This window comes from Mangifera indica, chromosome 5, assembly GCF_011075055.1.
Source record: "Mangifera indica cultivar Alphonso chromosome 5, CATAS_Mindica_2.1, whole genome shotgun sequence".
Lineage (NCBI taxonomy): Eukaryota > Viridiplantae > Streptophyta > Magnoliopsida > Sapindales > Anacardiaceae > Mangifera > Mangifera indica.
This window is the reverse complement of record NC_058141.1, coordinates 14,421,817-14,443,353: the sequence shown is the minus strand read 5'-3', so window position 1 is coordinate 14,443,353 and position 21,537 is coordinate 14,421,817. Positions and strand designations below refer to the sequence as shown.

Below are 21,537 nucleotides of genomic sequence, written 5' to 3'. Positions count from 1 at the left end.
CTTTTTTCATGTGTGCACTCTTTGTTCTATTGTGATTTTCGTGGTTTTAGTATACAATTTTCTTCACCAGAAATATGCAGTTTTGGTTTGACATCAACTTAAGAGTTGGAGAGAAAGCAGAGCTGACGTTAGGCAGACAAAGTAACCAAATATGGAAGAGTTTCATCATCGAAATAAGAAGTACAGACCATTAAGGGTGAAATAAAATTTTTAGAAAATTAGAGTGGACAATGTAATAACAAAAAAAAACTTAAAAGAGAGAAAAACCCTAAAGTTGGGGGATAAATTGTTACTTTTTAAAATCAAAAAATATTAGATCATAAAAAAATTATTAATTTTTAAAATTAGAAGGAGAAATAAAATAAGATTATTATGTTTTTAATATTATCAATAAAATAATAATTTTACTTTTTATCTAACAAAAAAATCTAACAAAAATTTGATGATAGATAAATGTTCGAGTTTTTAAAAGTTGATAGATATGAGTTTACAAAAATTGATGGATATAAGTTTAAGATTTTACTATACTTTAAGTGAGAATAAGTCTTTTGGCCATTTACATGTGTTTTATGTTGCGTGTAATTAAACCAAAATGACCTTATTCACATGGGTCAAACTAGAGTCCAACCTGGCTCATAGCTCTTTTGCTCCAAATTTGATACAATATTGAGGGGAGTCAACCAAACTTAAACTTGAAATCAAATCGGATAAACCATTCATAAATATTGCTTGATACATAAAAAAATAAAAAAATAAAAAAGACAACCACTGATACCGTTAATTCAAACATATTAGAAAATATTTTCAATTTTTAATAATCAGGCAGACCGTTGTTTCTATCTTACACAATGTGATTTAAAATAGGTAATAATAGTAATTATTAAAAACTTATATTTTATTTTATCTATTTTTTAAATAGTTTTTTATTAGAAAAAAAAAATCAGTGAATATACCCCGAACCGGAAGCCAGGGCGAACAACTTGAACCGATATCCACATCCTCTACAAAAATAATAATTATAGTCGTTGGCTAGGGAAAATTGAAAAATATATAAACACATGTACTTCGAATAGACACCCATCCCTTCAAGGCAAGATTTTTTGTCCACTCAAATTCGAACATGCCACCCTAATCCGGGATCAGCTCAGATGGAGGGTCAGCTAAAACTTTGCCTCTCCATCACAGCCTCGTAGACCAAACTCAATTGGAACTATTACAGATTCGAGGTAGACAAAAACTTAATTTACAGGATGATGAATTCATTTATGGTATAAATACACGACCTTAAAATGCGTAATTGTCTAAGATAACAAGGCAAAGACTGCGCATAGCGCTTGGACCAATGTCAGTAAGTCCCAGCTATACTAACAAAACTAGGTCCTAAAGATTGACAGCAACAAGACAGAAGAGAAAAACAGCAAGAAATGGAAATTTACAAATGGAACCGTGCTTCAAAATTGGACCAGGGCAACTAGGAGAGGCCACTGACATAAGTTGACGAATCTATATCAATGGAAAGCTATACAAAGGACTTCAAATTTATATCTCTTCTGCTCAAATGAGTCTTTCGGACTGTGTCTTCTTGGATAGGCTTGGACCCCAGATACGGATTGTATGATCATCACTCGCTGATGCCAACATCTGGAGCCTCTTAGGGTTCCAGCTCACACAATTTACAGTCATCGAATGACCAATTAAAACTTCAATTGGCTTAGAGCTCCGCCGATTCCAGATGTAGACCTGTTAAGACAGACATGCAAGTTAAAGATCCATTTGCTCTAACATTCAATGGAAGGTGAACGAATTAATCAAAAACTACAATAACGTAATAAACTATATGTGCATGTGTGTGAGCACATGAGCATGTTTGTTACTCTAAAATTAGATAGAATACAACATAAAAGCCATCAATTTATCCCGGGGGTCAGAATGCAATGAGAGAGAGGTGAAGACACTTGAGAGTTACCATCTGGCTGGATGACATTCTCAGGGCATTAACATTGTACATGTGATGCATCATACCCAAGGAAAGAGCTCAGAAATGGGAATGTTATCCTTCTCAATTCATTTAACAGTACAACTTGCTCCCAAGCACAAAATCAAACTTGATACTTTCACAGACCAAAATTTTAAGCTAAAAATGACATCTAAGACAACAATTTGAAACTATAGAAACTTTGGACCAATATAAAATTGAATAGAAGTTAGGTGCATGAGCACATATCTGAATTCTTCAAATGTAATAACTAAGAGGCACATGGCCTTGGGGATAATGATGTACCTGAGAATTCTCACTCCCGCTAGCAATATATGTACTATCCAACCCACCGAAGCAGGACCGTATCACATATTCGTTTTGCTTGTGGCCCTTATACTTTAGTGGCTTTTCCCAATTTCCAGCAACATCCCACAAATGGATCTCTTGGCTGTTTAAGTTAACAATAAAGAACTTACTATCTACAGATATTGAAAGGGATGTAATTCGGTGCTCCTCACAGATCACCCTCTCAGCATTTGTCCCCAAGTTTAGTATCCGGATATCTTTATCTGATAATACGCTGATAAGGTTTTCTCCATCTGGTGTCACAGCAAGATCCAGCACCTTGGGCATCCTCATTCCCCTCCATGCTTTAATCTCGTTCCCGTCACAATCCCACATGAAGATTCCCTTTTCAGGGTCAGAACTGCCACACACAAGTCGCTTTGAGTCGGGAAACCAAGCACAAGAGCTTACAATGAAGCCATGATCTCCAAATGTATGCTTGCATATACCTGTTTCCACATCCCAAAGCTTGAGAACTTCTGCATTACCACATGTAAGCAGACTTGAGTCATCTGGACTCCATGCAACAAAAGAAACTGGGTTTTCATGGCTTCGGAGCGTGTGTTTAAATGTCAGTGTATCATCTTCCAGCACCTAGCAGAAGAATTATATATAATGAATCAATTTTACAAGTTTACACAGTAATATGGATGTCAACTCAGTATAACATGTACATGTAAATGTAAGTTTTTCAAACAATCATCATAGGTATAAACATACCCATATTTCATTTTTGCGTGCTAAACTACGATTAACTTCCCCATGGTTTCTCAGATATAAGATAACAGCCCTCAAAAATTTTATTTTCATTGATTTGTTCAGTAAGTTTAATCATAAATGTACCCAGTGAGAAAGCAATGTTTAAGACATAGCTCTGATACTCTGAAGCACAATATCTAACAATATGTATAGACACATTGTATGCAAGTTATCAATTTTAAAGCAACAATTTTAACATCAGAGCATCATAAATATGCTTGACTCAATACATCAATAGGCAATGCCAGAAAGTAACATATGGACAATACCTTCCATATAATAGCTGTGCAGTCACTCGACGAAGAGGCTAAGTACTGCCCATTATTAGAAAATTGTACAAACCAAACTTCATTCTTATGCTCACTCAATATCTGCAACAATAGAAATCACAAAGCAATATTTTTTTGTCACATACATCACATTTTACAAATTGTTTCCATGGGTTATGCTTAGATAACCTTTTCTTCTGCTAAGAACAAGCTCAATTATCCAGAAGAATGACAGTAGAAGTGACCATATCCATATAAAAGGCTCAAGTGTGTTACACTGTAAATAAAAAAATGCTCTTGTTCAAGAAACTGGCTCAAAGAGAACATTTAATATTTTCTGACATGACATTCTCTTTGAAGTGGGAAAAAACTACTATTTAATGATACCAACATGCTCAACTGCCATCCTCATTAATTTTACGTAGGTAGAAACATGAAATAATATTGTTTTCAGTTCATTACTTCGCTCAAGCCAAGGCAAATATAATTTTACAGGAATTAGAAGGAAAAAAAAAAGGATGTATGGAGGAGGTAAATCATCCTCCGATAAATTCATTTATACAAGTGTTTTTCTATTACATGCTAGAAGAAGAATACAAACGACCATGTGCAATAAATATAAGACAATATCTTATGGATTTTGTTTATATAATGGTAAATGTGGTGTCGGCTTCCAATCAGTAAATTAAAAAAAAAAATTCTATTATAATCACATGAATAGATCAACAAGGAACTTTTAAAATCTCATCAACAAATCAAGATTAAGGAAAATTATCAATATTTCTGTTCTCTATTCTAAAGATAATTTCAAGGAATAGGACTTGGGGGAAAATTTTATCCTGTACCAACTGCCAAGTGTGCAGGTTATAAAAAGATTTAAGTAAAGATAATAACAAATCAGATCCTGTAAACTCAACATGCCTTAATTCATGGGCTTGTCTAAGTTTGTGTATTTAACACAAAGAATTTTACCAGTTCCAAGTTACCACAACATTCATACACTTGATCAACAAAAGGCAGCCAACACGCAAATTAGTAACAGTCATAACACAATACCCAAAATGTAATAAAAAACACATATAACAATTGAGATAAAAACTAGTATACTAGATCTATCTTAGCCGTGACAGTTTCAAAAGCAGCAGAAAGCACACCTGAACAGTCTCCGTGGGAATCTGATCTCTACCACAGCAATGATCCTCATACAAAGAAACAGCATCAGGTGAATTGTGATACAAACATGAATCAATCTGTGATGTAACCGCAGTTTCAACAAGATGTTCCAGCCTTCTTTGAGGCAACACAATGGGTGGAGGAAGCAATCTCTCCAACTCCACCAACAACCTCTTCCGGAACTCAAAAATAGCATTTTCATCAATTTTGCCCAACTCTTTCTCCTCCAAGCAAACGATACTTGAAGCAAGGTTGTGAACTTTCTCCTTGCTCACAATTAATGAAGGAACTTTTTTCCTTAAAACATCCAAAGCCAATGACTCCTCCCCACGATTTAAATACTCCAAAAGACATTGTTTAAATACCAAAAACAACACTGAAGCTCTCACCTCATCGTTTAAATTCAAACCCGAAATTGCATTAAGTGTATCAATACAACCATCCCAATTCCCATTAAGTATTTGCAGTTCAAGCTTTTCAAAATCCACAGATTTGTATAATATTCCAGACTCAGACTCCAAACAAGAAGCCGAATTCTTGCAGCCTAATGAATATAAACATTGAACTATAACTCTGACAAATTCATGCCTCTTTATCAGACCTCTCGGGCCAATCAATATTTCTGAATTATCCATCAAATTGGCCAATTCTACGCCATACTAATCATGAGTTTACAAAATCAATACAACAGCAGCGTAAATTTTCCACGATTAATCAACAGTTGAAAATAAATCCTCAGAACCAACAAGCAAACAGACGAACTTACCAGATACGAAGACTTAGCAAAAGATTCATAACAACTCACGAGAGTAGACGGCTGACGTGGAAAATAAGCGGAGATTTATATATGACGACAATAGAAGTATAGAACTATGAGACGTAGAAGTGAGTGCACCGAACGAATAGAACGAGACAGGGATAGAGATGAAAAAGAAACGAAAATAAGTGAGCAGAAGACAAAATTTGGGTTAACTGGCGTTGGTGTGTTGCAGTAATGAGGTAAGATGGTGGAAGAAGCAAAGTTCCTGTTGATAGATCCGGAAATTGCCGGCTTCGGCTTTTCTGGATAAAGACGGTGTCGTTTTCAGTTTTTGTTGTTGGAAGCACCTAAACTGTAGGTTTAATGGGCGGCCAACCGATAAAGTTACTTCATTAGCAATTTTCTTCGAAAATTTCTGTTGACATAATTTTGATACGTTAGGGATCAAACATTTGCTGCTCTGAAATAATTTAAGGTTGGCTATCATGTTTGTTAGGTTAGGCCATTACAATTAAATAATAAATTTTAATATTTCAACTTACCTCTAAACCTTTGTCAGCCAAACATTCCCCTACAAATTTGATGTGCTTATCTTTTTTTTATAGTCAAAACCTTATTCTCACCAAAGGTTTAGTTTAATGGCAATTTTTACCCACTAACTTATAAAAATTTAAATATTTATTTATTATCTAATATAGTATTTTCTAGTAATTCAATTTTAAATCACCAATTTATCCCCTTGTTTATTATAATGTTGAAGATACCCTCCTAAATTTTTCCTTTTTCAGTTTGGGGGTACTTCATCATCAGAATCTTCTCCATCTAATGTCCACTTCTTGCCAGCCTTGGGTTCATAAACACTCTCTCCCCCATGCTTTTCTCTTTCCGATTCTTTCTTTCTTCCTCATTTAATTTCTGTTGTTCATCTTCAAGCTCTGCTTCTCGCGTTTTCTTCTCTTTCTTGTAAAAATGATTTTCAACAACTTTTTTTCTTGGGTATCTTCACTGTCATCCCCGTGCCTATTTGATGGATTGTGAAACTGTTGTTAATAAAAATATTATGAGTGTTAATGAAAATTTTAAAAGAGTTTTGAAATTTGAAAAATATTTATGGTGTTTATAAAATCTCAATATGCTCTTTAACAATTCCAATTTTTTACTGTTAAACCTATAAACTATTAATTGTCATATTACAAACTATTAATAATGTATTATATTTTTAAACAATAAAACTATGTGTACCTAAAGTGGGTACATAAATGTGTACACATTTATATGTGTCATCATGTGATTTGATGATTTTAAATTAAAAATAAAACAATAACCAACCATATGATGACACATATAAGTGTGTATGTATTTATGTACCCAAAGTGGGTATACATAATATTGCTTATTTTTAAAATATAAAAATAAATATGATAATTTTTTAAATAAAAAATATACATTTACCCTTAATTTTTAAAAAATAACATTATCCCATAATATATATTTAATATAATATTAAAAAAATGATATAAATACCTATATCCGTAAAATACATAATAAAATATAAATATTGTATTAAAACTATTGATGATATATTATATTTTCAAAGTATATACGTAAAAATGATAATTTTATAAATAAAATAAAGAAAATATATATATTTATCTTCTATAAGTGTTTAAGAAATAACATTACTCAATAATACATATTTATTATAATATTTTAAAAGTAATATAAATACTTTTTAATAATTAAAATTACCCGTCAATTTCATAACTACTTTGCTGAGAAATAATACTTTAGCTTTTATTTAATTAATGACTTCAAACAAGGAAGACAATTGGTTGCGAAATTTCTCAATGTTAATAAAAAGAATTTTGAACTATATATATATATATATATATATATATATATATATATATATATATATATATTTTAGGCCAAAAGACTTATTTCCACCTAAGGTTTGTTGAATATCTAACTTATACTAGTTAATTTTTAAAAATTTAAATTCTTATTCACAAACAATTAAAATTAATTAGTTTTAAGAGTAAAATCATTATTAAACTAATAATATATTAAAAATTATAAAACTTTATCTCATTTTTTCGTTTAGTTTAGAAAATTAATAATTTTTTTTCAAGATTAAACTTTGAAAAGTTACATTTTCCTTTACTAGGTTTCAATTTCTTTGGTGAAATTCCTCTGGTGATCAAACTCTCTCTTCTCCATACTTTTCTCTCTCTGGTAGAATTTCCGACACTTCAATCATGATTTCTCGATTAAAAAACAAGTGAAAGATTTGGATAAAACGCTTGTTATAATGCTCTTGTTTTCAATTGATGATGACAATCTGTGTATATGATATCTCGGTCAATTCCTCAACGCTCATTTTTTGCTATGATGCTCATTTTCGCTTTAAGGAACATCATGATTCTTGGGTTTTCTTCGTCAACATTTGATTTACTCACAAGACCATCGTTTTTCTTATCGATTATGGTTTCTTTGTCGACTATAAATGAATGGAGTAGTTACCAGAGTTTCTCAAATTTCTTCATCACCCAAAGAGGATGGGACAAGTTGTTGGCATTGTTTGTGAAAATGGTGGAAATAGGGGTGTAATATAAAGTTTTTAAACTTTGGGGGGACAATTGAAGAAAAAATTTTGAATTATATAAAACCCTAGAATAAGGGTAAAATAGTAATTTTAATTAAATTAACAAAATTTTCTAATAAATTTGAATAATAAATAAGTATTTAGTTTTCAAATATTAATCGGGATTTCAACAAGCCTTGGGTGGGAATAAGGCCTTGGGGCTACTTTCTATGATGGAAAATTGTATTCAAATCGAACTGTTTTATATTCGGGCCGATCAACTACACGAACCGGATAAAACTCTGCGCATAAAAGCCAGTCCACGGCCATTGCAAGCATTGATGTACTTTCCCCGCACAAACGTTCTATCCTTTCCGTTTACTTTTTATTTTATTTTTCTAATGAATCTTTTGGCTGTTTTTTTAACTTTTCTGAAATTCCGGAAAGACATAACCCTTCCAACCGACGGTACCAAATGGCCCTTTCCTTGTCGTTCAATGATTCGTTCCTAGCACGCGCCTTAATGAACGCGTGGACCAGACATTCATCATTAATTTCCATAGGCACGTAGACGGAGTAGAACATTGCCGCAGCTACACACAAGCTAGCAAGGCAAGCAATAAAGGGCCCCACCAGTACCACCTCACCCACACTCTCAGCCTCACTCTCTCGCTCTTTCTCAGACACATTCACTCTCTCCCCCTGTTTAGCTTCACCAAACTCTCACACGCACTCTTCATTCAAATCAAAACCTCGGCCATTTTTGGTTTCGCCCTCCATTTCATTTCAGGATCTCTCTATTCTCTTTTCTTCTCTTCTCCTCTCGCTCACTCCATAGATCCTCCATTTGTACGTGCTTTTTTTAGGACATCTCTTTCTGTATCTGTATTTGTTTCTTTTGCTAGATCTTTACCGTGTTTTTTGGATCTGTAATTTGTCTTGTTTTCAGCTACCAACATTCTCTTTCCTAGGGTTTTATTTATTTTCTGCTCTTTTGGAACTTGAAGCTGAGGGCATGTGATGATGTCTTCGTGGTAGCTTTTGATAGTTATGGAGTGTTTTATTGTGGCGACGGACTGCGATGGAGAGGTTTGCCGGCGCCCAGTGGTTCGACGAAACCAGAGGAAGCTACGGTCAGTCCCCGGCGAGGTGCTTGAGCTGGAAAGTGTTGGTTGTTGACAATGTTCTGTTTGGATTTCGGTTTAAAACGAGAAGATGCTTGCTTTAACTCTGCTTATTCTTCACCTTCTCAGCTTTCTTTCCTCATGTTTAGGTACTGCTCTCTTTAAGATTAATGCCATTCCAGTTTACGGCATTTTATCTGAGGGCAAAGAAGCCTCCAGTTTACTATGGATAAACAATGCCCTTTGTTTGTATTTAGCCTTTTTGGAGGATTAGTTTTGGCGTTTTTGGTATTAAATAATTTTTAAGCAGCTAACTTCAGTTCTTGTCTTTCTTGTGTGAACAATTGGAAAAGAAGCTGTACATTTTTTTGTCTACTAGCTAAGTTGAATTTGAAACTGAAACACGTCACCAAATGGTCAAACGTTTATTCTTTTTATTCTTCTTTGTTATTCTCTCACTAAATAATTAGCTTTTTCGGAAACCTTTTGTGAACCGTTGAGTAATGGAGTACAATTTGGTCCTTCACCCAAGCTAAGCTAATTGTAATTCTCTTTTATTCAAAGAAAATTGTAAAACTAGGATGGCGTTACGGGTTGCAACAGTTTCCCTATCATGTTTCAGCATCTTTACATGTATAATGTAAAATAACTGGCTGCCCTCTGAAAGTTAAATCAGTTTCAATGATTTTTGATATTTTTTCTTTCCTGTTGGAGCATCGTTTTTCTTATTTATTGCATGTGTGTGATATGGCATTAGACATTAATGTATATACTTTTCGCTTTCTATGTTGATTTTTAATAGTAGGAGATTCGGTTGATTTGTGAATTAAAGATTAGAATGAAAGGCATTGGAATATTTCTTTAGATGTGTATCCATGAGAGATTTATGAATATACAGGATGTAATTAAAAGACATTCGGATCTTGGGACCAGAGTGAGATAATTGTTTTGATCTTCGTTTCCTGAACAGGCCTAGTAAAGGGAATATAAAATCTTTAATGTCTCTTAAAGTGATCACAACAATTATTTTGGATTTATCTTTTCCGAAGAATGATCATGGTTTCTATGTTACATTCTTATCTTCATTGTAAAATATGGTTGTGATGTCATACATATGTCATTGTAGCATATTTATTCAACATAGGTGTATTGTCTATTATAAGGTTTGGTGCAGTTCTGAAAGCTAACGGACATGCTGTTTTTAACTTCAGGGCATTCATTATTCCGCATATACTTATCTCCTTCCGCGCAATCAAATAAGCCTTTATCAACTAGAGAAGTCTTAGTTGAACATGGTAAGGCTGTTACTTGCTATAATTTGCTGACTTTATTCCAACCTTGATTTGTAAAGTTTTAATTCCCATCCAAAAGTTTTCATATAAAAACTTATGGATATATAGAAAATCTTCCTTTGGTGCTAAGTTGGCTTGATAACATCCCTTAGAAATCAAAATTGTTAGAGAAAAAGTTATCCATGAATTACAATCTTCCAGAGAAGAAAACTGGACCGTATAAAATAACCAAATAAAATTGATCACCTTCACTGGTATCATTTATAGGTCTCTTTCTTTCTCTCTATATTTTTGGGTAAATGTTCACACATGGATAATTTTTGAGGTTTTTGTGCTGCTAGCAGCTAGGGAAATTTCCATTAGGATGTCATTTGCTCAATCAAGGCCAAGTCGAACGCATGTTGTTAAGCCTTTGTTGGGACCTTATTTGGCACCTACACCATCCCCTATCCATCAAGGTATCTACCATGATCTTATTTTTAGCATCTTGCCATCACATTGTGTTAGGACTTAGGAACCCATGAATCTCGTAAACTCTCAAACCAAACAACAGAAAATAGGATTTTTGTAATGGATAATAGTAGTATTTACAAAGAACAAAAACAGAAACCAAACACAATTCTATTGGCTTTCAGAGGCCAAAACTCTCCCTACACCTATGCTTTCTTTCTGATTTTCCTTGCATCCTTCCTTCTGCAATCACTCTTTTATACCTGGCCATTTCATAACTGCTTCTTTATGTTTCCGCATTTCCCTACTTCTCTCCTCCCTTCATCCCGACTCTTCTTCTTGCCCACTTCATGCTAACTGTTGCCTATTTCATCATAACTGCCCACACACTTCCCATGCATTTCTCTACCACTTGGTCCATCATTTACTGCGCCCTGTGCTCTCCCTCCTTCTTGCGGCATTGTTACAGAAAAATAACATATATTGTCTTCTCTACTTCAGCCTTCATTTCAGGTCCTGGTATTCATCCAATTCGAAGGCATCGTCATGGTCGTCATCATCGTCATCATCATCATGTGAAGCCTCATGCTGTCACTCCATCCCCTCCTGAAAGACAAGGTAATATTTCAGTGATGGTCTTTAATTGTGTTGTAGAATCTCTCTCTCCCTCTCCGCAATTTTTCATAACCATTGGACAGTGGAGAACTTACAAAGAAATCGCGAGTATTCAATAAATTTTTTGCATCATATCTGATCCTAGCACATGTATTCATTGGTAAATGTTTATGGTATTCTTCACCATTAAATATATGATGCCAGCAATCTGTGGAATCTCACAGGGTAGGTGAAGGAGATATAAACAAAGGGATCTCTGTTGCCACTATGGCTAGCATGGAAAAAGAAGTATTAGATGATGCATAGCTATTTTCCAAAACTTCAATTTCTTTATTCTTTCCAGATGTCAGGAATCACTTATTGGAAATTTATACCGACTCATTAATTTAAAGAGAATAACTGATGGGAGAAAGAAAGATCGAATTTGTCTATAATTTTTTTCCATTTGAGGCTATATGAATTCTTCTGTGTCGTCACTGGGGATTTCTTTTCTGTTCTTGAATTTGGGTTTTCTGAACAAAAATCTTGTAATAATGCTCATAGTAAAACAAACCAAAAGCCATTTTTATGTCTACTGACCTTTACATTGTTATTTAGAGACTACTTGTGGTATAAGAATATATTTTACTCTAAAAGTTTGTGCCTTGTGATTCCTTTGCTTATCACTTACTTATAGAGTGGAATGGTTTACAAATACAAACATGTAAGATAACCATTGTCTTAATCTTGGTTGTCATAATAAATTTGTTCAAGTTGCTCCATGTTGTAGTGTTGTATTTGTTGACACCAATCTTTTCAGGTTACAATCTGTCTCTTACGAGTTGTTTTGTACATTGTTTACTGATTCTTCTGTAGGTTGTGATCAAATTTGTGTGGAGCCATTTACTGCTGCTCCCTATGGTTCATCTTGCGGTTGTGTGTTTCCTTTGAAAATCAAGCTTCTTTTGGATGTAGCTCCTTATGCTGTTTTTCCATTGATGAAGGAGCTTGAGATTGAAGTTGCAGCTGGAACTTATTTGCAACAAAGTCAAGTGAAAATTATGGGTGCCAGTGCTGATAGTCAAAATCAGGGAAAGACAGTTGTAGAAATTAACTTGGTTCCACTGGGAGATAAATTTGATAATATGACTGCTAATCTGACATATGAAAGATTGTTGCTTAAGAAAGTTCCTTTAAATGCGACTCTATTTGGTAATTATGAAGTCATTTATATAAGTTATCCAGGTAGGAAACTCCTCAACTCTAAAATCTCCTGCTCACCAAATCATTTGTTACATGTGGTTATGAGTTAAGATTCTTTCTCAGGGCTTCCCTCTTCTCCACCATATGGCAGTTACATGGGGAGTGGTCCTAGTGGAAGTGTTGGAGGTCTCCCTATCAGTGCAAATTTTGTCAATAAAAATCAGAGGATGAATCTGAGAACTATTTGTATCATTGCTTTGTCTGCATTTGTAGTATTACTGGTGTCCATTGGAGCAATCTCCATCCTTGTAAAGTGGAGGAAGGCTAGAAGGCCATCAAGTGCTGTGCGTCCAGCATTTGCATCATCTATAAACAAAAGATCTGGTAAGTACGCAATTGATTGTAGTTTTAACATGTCTTGAATATGTTGTACAAAAGTGTCAAATATTGAAGACATTTGGATCTTATTGTAACGTTATCGTCTTTGATAGTGAAAGCTTAGTTAGATTTCAGCATTCCTGTCTGAATTTATCTACATTGTTTTATGTGTAATGGAGTTGTTTGGATCTAATGTGTAACGCAGGCATTGGGTCACTGTTATCTAGTAGTATCACTAGTTCGACCTCAGTGTCCCTTGTGTCCCCCATGGCTACTTGTATTCTCTCTGTTAAAACATTCTCACTTTCTGAGCTTGACAAGGCTACTGAGAAATTCAGTTCAAAGAGGATTTTGGGGGAAGGAGGGTTTGGACGTGTTTTTCGTGGTACCATGGAAGATGGAACAGAAGTTGCAGTTAAGTTGCTTACAAGGAATAATCAAAATGGGGACCGTGAATTTATTGCCGAAGTAGAGATGCTAAGCAGATTACATCACTGTAATCTTGTGAAATTGATTGGTATATGTATTGAAGGACGCACACGCTGCCTGGTTTATGAACTGGTTCACAATGGCAGCGTTGAATCCCACTTACATGGTATGTCCTTTAACCCTCTGACCTTTAAAGTACTATAAATTACTTTCTAATCATAAGCTGAGGCACTTCATTTGGCTTTTTGCTTTAGTGGTATGAAAACACCAATTCTACCATACCACACTATTAAAACATTCTTTTGTGGCAACATTGATTTAGTCCTTGTCTGATTCTAGTTGCTCTTAGAAAAATTTCTAATAAGTTTCTCTCATATTGATGTTATAGGTGTTGACCAAAAAAGAGGGCCTCTTGACTGGGAAGCACGCATGAAGATTGCCCTTGGAGCAGCAAGAGGATTGGCTTATCTTCATGAAGATTCGAACCCTCGTGTGATCCACAGAGATTTCAAGGCTAGCAATGTTTTACTAGAAGATGACTTTACACCGAAGGTCTCAGATTTTGGATTGGCTAGAGAAGCAACCGAAGGCAGTCATCATATTTCTACTCGTGTTATGGGAACTTTCGGGTACTTTTAATTTCACTCAAGTACTCATCGTTATCTTTCATTGCCAAATCTACCAAATTGTTACTGTGAACTCATGTTCAGATACAATCCCATCCGGTGTCCACATTCGATTTTTAGTTTTCTAAATTCTAGAGATTTTCCTCGGCCAAATAACTCCTTTACCCATGGTCAAAATGACTGACAGTTTGTATAATAAAATGCAAGAACTTGTTGCTGTCATTTTTGTGTGTCAGATTTTGATAGAATGTCAATTTATGGATTTCAGATATGTTGCCCCGGAATATGCAATGACGGGTCATTTACTTGTGAAGAGTGATGTTTATAGCTATGGGGTTGTGCTACTTGAGCTTCTGTCTGGAAGAAAACCCGTGGATATGTCCCAACCTCAGGGACAAGAAAATCTTGTAACTTGGGCACGACCACTACTGACTTGCAGAGAAGGTTTGGAGCAGTTGGTGGATCCTTCCTTGGCTGGAAGTTATGACTTTGATGACATGGCAAAGGTGGCAGCTATTGCTTCAATGTGTGTTCACCCGGAGGTGACCAACCGACCATTTATGGGTGAAGTTGTGCAGGCTCTTAAATTGATGTATAATGATACAGATGAAACCTGTGGGGATTGCTGTAGCCAAAAGGAGTCATCTGGTCAAGATTCTGACTTTAAAGGTGAGCTTGCACGTTCAGATAGTAGTTGGTGGAATGCTGGTGCACTCACGCCACGATTAATATTCGGACAGGCATCCTCTTTCGTAACAATGGAGTACAGTTCTGGCCGTCTTGAAGATGTGCAAAACAGAGCTTTTTCAGCTTCAAGTGTGGGCGGGGATGGCTTGTCTTTACCAATTAGGCATGGAAATAGATCAGGCCCCTTAAGAACAGTCCGAAGTAAAGCAAGCTTCTATAGATTAAGAGGGAGCATGAGTGAACATGGAGGACTCCTTTCTAGGCATTTACGGAGCTTTGGATATTGGGCTTGAGGTTTCTTTACTGATTGTTTTTTATTATTTTTTAATTGTACAGTTCTGAAGGACAGGGCATTTCAGTTAGCGGTCAATCGGCCTCTGTGATTCTTGCTATTTTCATGTCGGGTCCTTGGCGTCTAATTTTGATAGTATTGATTCATTAGTATACGAAGTTGAGGTGTAAGCTGCGTACTCCTTTTATTATATGCGCCAATATTGATTCTTGGATGCATGCTGTATCATGACACACCGCTACGGGAATCATTTCAACCTTTCGAAATGGGAACCATTCTCTGTTTGACCGCATGAAAACTTTCTACCCAATTGATTACATTTATAATGTTTACTGGGAAAATATTTGTTCATCCCTTTGGTCAATTAGAAACCTAATGTACTTTTTACCGCGAGGATAAGTCAAAAAAAAGCAAAGAAAGTGAAAAAATAAAAGGCAAAAAGCATTTAAAAAGAAAATTAAAATCTTATCTTGACTTGGAAGACTGAAATGTAAAGTCTTTCGTGGGGTTCTGAGCCAACATTCCACATTCGGTCTCATTGTCTCTCCCCCGATTTACGCAAGTCGCTGAAGACTAAAACCGGAGACATGTTCTTGGTGTCAATGTCAACCTCTTCTAGAGCCATTTCGTTTTGGTCCAACTCTCTCTCCAGCTCTTCAAAATCTTTATTACCTCGGCGCTTCACTCTCTCTCTCTTCGTCTCAACAGCCAACACTTCCAGGTTCTTCAATAATCGATGACTATGAGGTCAATTCAAGTTTAACTTAGTTCATTGATTTTGTTTCTTTATCATTCAACAAGACACTTTCTAAATAATATTTCGCAAAATTCACTGACTTTAATGGTTTATATTGAATTTCGGACATCTCTTTGGTATTTTATTTTTTAATTTCAATTCATTTGAATATTTTTTATGATTTCATGGGAGATACGCAGGTTCCAAATGTCGTCAGATTCTATTCCTCCTCTCCCTGAAAGCCAAATCGTAGTGCGTTGCCTCTCTATACGTACTGTTTATTTATTCTTATTGCGCGCACCGGTTATTTTTTCCTATAGCCGGTCATGATGCGGAAGCGCTTGTTTTTTACAGGTAGGATGTGGGGCTGTGGCATTGGATTTCTTGGCGGTAGTGGCAGCCTACCCCAAGCCTGACGATAAGATCAGAAGTATAGACTTCAAGGTATATCTTTTACATATTCATTATACTTTCTAGACCCTGTTGCATAATATATGATAATGTTTTAGTTTGCTGGTTTAAGGTTGCAGGTGGTGGCAATGCAGGGAATGCGTTAACCTGTGCAGCTCGATTGGGCTTGAGCCCTAGGATAATTTCCAAGGTATTTATTTATCTCCTTCTAGAAGCAACTCTTTTCATTCTAATATTCACAGTATTTTAATTGTCTTCGTGTGTGACCACTAGATTGCCAATGATCCTCAAGGCAAAGGTATACTGAAAGAGTTAGAAGCTGATAATGTCGATACTTCTTTTTTGGTGGTAAGCTTTAAGCGACCTTCAATTGCCACTTAACCACAAATGAAATTTTGAGTAATAAAATATTTATTTTAATTGACAATTATCCCTGTAAATTTGTTTTCAGATATTTCAGTTTTCTTGCATCACTTATCTATAGGTGTATATCACTATATTATCAAAATTTATATATCAGCATAATTTGTTTATTTTAATTCTATATCCTAATGTATTGCTTAGCTTGGTTGTTAGTTTGCCAATGGTGCAACATCATATTGCCACTTTTTTCTTAATCTTATATGTAGGTACTCCCATTTTTTATGGCAGGTTTCTGAGGAAGGTAATTCAACATTTTGCTATGTAATCATTGACGACCAAGCGTAAGCATTAAATACTTTGCTCTCTCTGCTGATCCAGTTAATTTAACAACTTTTCTAAGTGAGCTTTGAATTAAAGGAATCATCAATTACCCAATTTATTTTTTGGAGGTTGCATTTCTGGTTGATTAATTGTTATAATTTTCAGGAAAACTCGGACTGGTATTCTCACCCCTGGATATCCACCCTTTATGCCATCTGAACTGCCACTATCAACTTTGTTATCTGCATTGGATGGTGCCAGAATTGCCTATTTTGATGGAAGGTTGCCTGAAACTGCCATAGTAATTGCACAAGAGGTAATTGCTATCTATTTCATCATATTAAAATATACCTGGAAGTGCTGAACTGTATGGAGATCACAGGAGGTTAATTTGTTGGTGAGATGTCAAATGATACAAGATTGTGATCAAATTTTGGGAAAGATTTTCTGTGTTTTCTCTTTTTAGTTTGGAGAAGTTATGAGTTGAATGTCTCTAAATTTCCACTTCTATCAATATTTTATGGGTACTACTGGATGCATCAGATGTAGTTGGTCCTTTTCCTGTTCCTTATAATTGGCAATAAGCTTCCATTGATGTTTCGGGCATGAGCCACTAGGTACAACTGCTGCTTCTAGTTCTGCAAGCAGTAACTTTGTGCAAAAGAGCTGAAGATTAAGACTGTATATTGTCAGCCCTTTTTAATCAGTGTCATTGGTATAAATAGGTTCTTTATTAATCTCTACTTTCAAAAATCTTTGTTGATAATCTGTGGTTAATGATATGTCCTGAATAACAAGCTACTGAAATACTATCAATAAGTTCTCCTTAAAGATTGTTCACATGGCTCTTACTCTGAAGCTTATTGTAGTCTTATTTTTCCCTAAACTGTTTCTTCCACTATGCTTGCCTGTTGCCTTTTCATTTGATTTGTCTATAATCTGAATTCTACTATGTATCCTGCAAAATAAAGTATGATGTACTGTTCAACAACTGAATTTGGTAGAATGATTGCTTGAGCGTTATGGTTTACATGTAAACTTTCTGATAATGGTTGATATGATTTTTCCTGATTTTCATTGTTAAAGAAAAAAAAATTATGTTGACTAATAGGAACTAAGTAGCATTTATTGGATAATTCTGGTACAGGCTGCTCGCAAGAACATACCTATTTTAGTTGATGTGGAGATGGAAGGAGAAGGGTTTGCTGATCTTCTAAAATTGGCAGATTATGCTGTATGCTCAGAAAATTTTCCCCAGGCAAGTTTATTGTTTACTGAACTACTGATGGTTCAGTTTACTGCCTGAACAAGGAAATTTTGAAATCCAAAAAAAAGCTTCTTTTTTGCAGATATATAGAATATACAGCATTGATGATTCTCCCATCAATCCCTTTTCTTTTTCCTCTTTATGAAGACTTATGATGATTTTTTTTTTTCATTTTCCAATCAATTCTGTCCTTTTCTTGTCCGGTCTAATCTTTCTCTACAAAGGTGGCCCCTCCCATATACTAGATTAGATTTGAGGTCCTTGGTATGCTGAAAGATTAACCAGCTAATTAGTGAACATTTTGACTTTTAGTCAATTTATTGGTGTAAATCCATGAATGTTTCATTTCTTCATTGTTCATTATTTTGCTTCATCCCAAGATATCTGTGCTTCTTCTCTGTTCCTCAATCTTTTTTTTTCTCTTTGTCACTTAAAATTGTTCTCTGTCAATATATATATATATTTATTTATTTATTTATATTTTGCCTATATTTTCATCCATAGGCAGAACTCACACGTGGGATTTATATGTAATGATCCTTTGATTCTAATGTTTTGCAACATCAAACTTGTACCTGCCTCCATTTACTATAACATTAAACTTTGAACAAGCTGTTACATAGTTCCTTTTTAGATAGATGCTTCTAGTGCTGACTTTGCACCACAACTCTGGTAGGGAATGTGATACGAACTTTAGGAGAATCACACCTCAAAAGCTAGCTATTGAGATGGGAGAGCCCAAAGCCATATAAACCCCACACTAGTTACCCATACTTTCCAATGTGGAATATAAGTCTCATACCTTACACTTGGGATCCTAACATACCACCACGCTCCGCAGCCCCGGCGCCCACGCGGGCTAGCTGTGCGCTAGCTCCCTGCTAGCCCCGGGTGAACACTGCAATGCCGACATCACCACCCACGCCGCACGATTGCAACTGGGAGACATGGTGATGACTCTGATACCAAATGATACGAACCTTAGGAGAACCACACCTCAAAAGCTAACTATTGAGATGGGAGAGCCCAAGGCTATATAAACCCTACACTAGTTGCCCATACTTTCCAATGTGGGATCTAAATCCCATACCTTGCACTTGGGATCCTAACAGAATGAAAATTACAGAGAACTAGAACCGGATTTCTGGTGCTTCAGTCAGTTATCTGATGTTGCTTCTAAACTTAATTTTTTTAATGATTCATTTGGTTTATGTTGTGATTTGTTCATGTGACAGGCATGGACAGAGGTACCGTCTATGCCAGGTGCACTTGTTGCCCTGCTTTTGAGATTGCCAAATTTGAAATTTGTCATAGTGACCTTGGGTGAGAATGGATGCATAATGCTTCAGAGAAGTGTAGATGGTGAGGATTCAATTACCTAATTTTTCTTGTTGGGAGGAAGATCATCTGTGCACATAGTGTTGGAACATGTGGTTTAGTGAACCACACAATCTTATTATACTTTGCGAAAAGAAATATAAGGGTTTTCATTGTGTACTCTTCTGAGCAGAGAATCTGGATCTGGAGGAAATTGATGTAGACAGCTTATTGGAAACCCTAGAACAGAGAAAGGACAAGAGTGTTGCCTCCCCAACAAGTGTATCATCGGTAATATACTTATAACAATCTACAATATGGGATCTCTTATTGCTGTATTTTTTGGGCATATAATTCAATACTGTAAGTTTGAGCTGCTGCCTACTACTAGTGTGAACTTCTTTTGCTTTTGAGCATAAATTCCCCATTTAATTTCTGTTGTATTTTTTAGCTATATAATGAGGGAAAAGCTGAGTTGAGAGTATACTGTGTGCTTTTTCTTTTTAATTCTCCCAGTTAGAGACAAAATTGAGGGCAAATGGGATAGGAACAGTGTGCGGGAGGCTATTTGTTGGAACAGCTGAGAAGATTCCACCATCAGAACTTACTGATACCACTGGTGCAGGGGATGCATTTATTGGGGCAGTTCTTTATGGTAGGCTAACTATGGAATCCAATAAATCTGAACAAGATTGCTGTGTTTCCATATTCTGTTGTTCACAATTCATTTGGCATTCTATTGTTGATTTGATTTAGATAATTATTTGATGTTCAAGAATGATCGTTACATGCATCTGCTTCCATAATTCTTACACTTTTCTGCGTCCAAATCAAAGGACTGAAAATTTCTGGAAGAAGAAATGTGATTAAAACTAGTTAATGAATTTATATCAGTTAGAATACCATTGTTATAATTCTAAAAGTATAAAGGTCTTCATGTTTGGTTATAAACTATCTTGAGGTCATAATTATCATATAAGTGGTCACCTTAAAGCATTTTATACGATAATCCATGATCCCTGGAGCTTTTTCTCAACTTTGTTTCTAATGACAGGATGATTGATATAGTTTTTATGTCTACTTTGTTTTTGTAGCCATCTGCACCAACATGCCACCAGAGAAAATGTTGCCATTTGCAGCTCAAGTGGTATGTTTTTATTTTTGTGGATATCAACTTAAGACAGTCAATGCGACATAAATTTTCTAATGCCATGAGCTGATTGCAGGCGGCTGCTAATTGTAGGGCTTTGGGGGCCCGAGGTGGTCTTCCGCACAGGACAGATCCACGGTTGGCATCTTTTTTACAGTAGGATTTCAGATTGGTTGGCATTGTGGAATTTCCACTCCCAACACAATAACCAGTACCAACCATAGTGTCTCTTGTCCCTATGTAGTCCTCCATTCCATGTAAAGCCTTGGCCATCGTGGTTGGTGGCTGTAAACGTGGGAACAGTGTTGGCTGCTGCGGACGAATTCTTTTTAATGTGAAAATTCACCCTTATTACTGTTAAAATGGTTGTCACCTGTAGTTTCAAATACCACAGTGGCTTGGATGAATATCTCGGGTTCATACATTTCTCACAAAACAATTTGGTAAAATTTCAAGCTGCAGTGTGAGTTTTTAACTTTTCGTTATTTGTTCAGTCCCAATTGAGGCAGAAAGAATCTATACAAACTGATTTCTACAACATTAGAAATAGGGTTTTTATTCCTTTAATTGTAGATGCCTTTTATATTTTATTATTATTTTCATGAAAAGAAAGAAAGCAATTATTAGTTTCATTGAATTGACTTTGAATTCAAAATCTAACGTCCTAACGCTACATCAAACTAAATAGGCCAAATGGTCATTTCCCATCTGAAGTAGCCATATCATAGTCTTTGAAATGTGTATTTTTTTATCCATTCACCCCATTAATAATTCAATAAAATTATGTATACCTATTTTTAGTATACAATTTGTATATACAAATGAAGTGTTATTATGTGATTGGATGTTTTTTTATCATATGATGACACATGTTTTAAAATAAACTAATTACATGATGACATATTACTATGTACACGAATTGTGTACAAAAAATAAATACATATAACATTACTCTTTTGGGGTTGAGCTAGAAGAGAAATAATGCACCTAATTAAGAATATATTGTTAATTGAATGGTGAGGGAATTTT

The 21,537-nt window shown here is 35.2% G+C and overlaps 3 protein-coding genes across 13 annotated transcripts; 2 read left to right on the top strand and 1 right to left on the bottom strand.

Annotated features, from left to right (window-relative positions):
• Positions 1-1,227: 1,227 nt before the first annotated feature.
• LOC123217264 (WD repeat-containing protein WDS homolog) lies at positions 1,228-5,982 on the bottom strand. Its single transcript, XM_044638169.1, has 4 exons — positions 4,506-5,982; positions 3,352-3,453; positions 2,282-2,917; positions 1,228-1,740 (listed from the first exon to the last, which is right to left on the bottom strand). Exons 1-4 carry the CDS (start codon positions 5,157-5,159, stop codon positions 1,555-1,557), a joined length of 1,578 nt encoding a protein of 525 aa, XP_044494104.1. The 5' UTR covers positions 5,160-5,982; the 3' UTR covers positions 1,228-1,554.
• Positions 5,983-8,493: 2,511 nt separating this feature from the next.
• LOC123216313 (receptor-like serine/threonine-protein kinase ALE2) lies at positions 8,494-15,209 on the top strand. Of its 9 annotated transcripts, none has more exons than XM_044636732.1 (10): positions 8,495-8,717; positions 8,876-9,141; positions 10,204-10,287; positions 10,626-10,742; positions 11,236-11,352; positions 12,205-12,573; positions 12,655-12,915; positions 13,115-13,504; positions 13,727-13,967; positions 14,233-15,209. In XM_044636732.1, the coding sequence occupies exons 2-10, from the start codon at positions 9,084-9,086 to the stop codon at positions 14,942-14,944; spliced, it is 2,349 nt and encodes a 782-aa protein (XP_044492667.1). In that variant the 5' UTR covers positions 8,495-8,717; positions 8,876-9,083; the 3' UTR covers positions 14,945-15,209. The 9 variants fall into 9 exon arrangements, with proteins under 9 accessions (XP_044492674.1, XP_044492667.1, XP_044492666.1 ...); XM_044636731.1 differs by having other exon boundaries at positions 8,818-9,141; XM_044636739.1 differs by having other exon boundaries at positions 8,494-9,195; positions 10,270-10,287; positions 10,629-10,742.
• A 203-nt stretch (positions 15,210-15,412) lies between these two features.
• On the top strand, positions 15,413-20,981 carry LOC123216315 (ribokinase-like). 3 transcript variants are annotated; one of them, XM_044636740.1, is made up of 13 exons: positions 15,413-15,664; positions 15,880-15,931; positions 16,034-16,123; positions 16,203-16,280; positions 16,364-16,438; positions 16,742-16,794; positions 16,940-17,090; positions 17,922-18,032; positions 19,277-19,403; positions 19,552-19,649; positions 19,875-20,013; positions 20,453-20,505; positions 20,585-20,981. In XM_044636740.1, exons 1-13 carry the CDS (start codon positions 15,531-15,533, stop codon positions 20,666-20,668), a joined length of 1,245 nt encoding a protein of 414 aa, XP_044492675.1. In that variant the 5' UTR covers positions 15,413-15,530; the 3' UTR covers positions 20,669-20,981. The 3 variants fall into 3 exon arrangements, with proteins under 3 accessions (XP_044492675.1, XP_044492676.1, XP_044492677.1); XM_044636742.1 differs by having other exon boundaries at positions 15,523-15,690; XM_044636741.1 differs by lacking the exon at positions 16,364-16,438.
• The last annotated feature ends 556 nt before the right edge of the window (positions 20,982-21,537 follow it).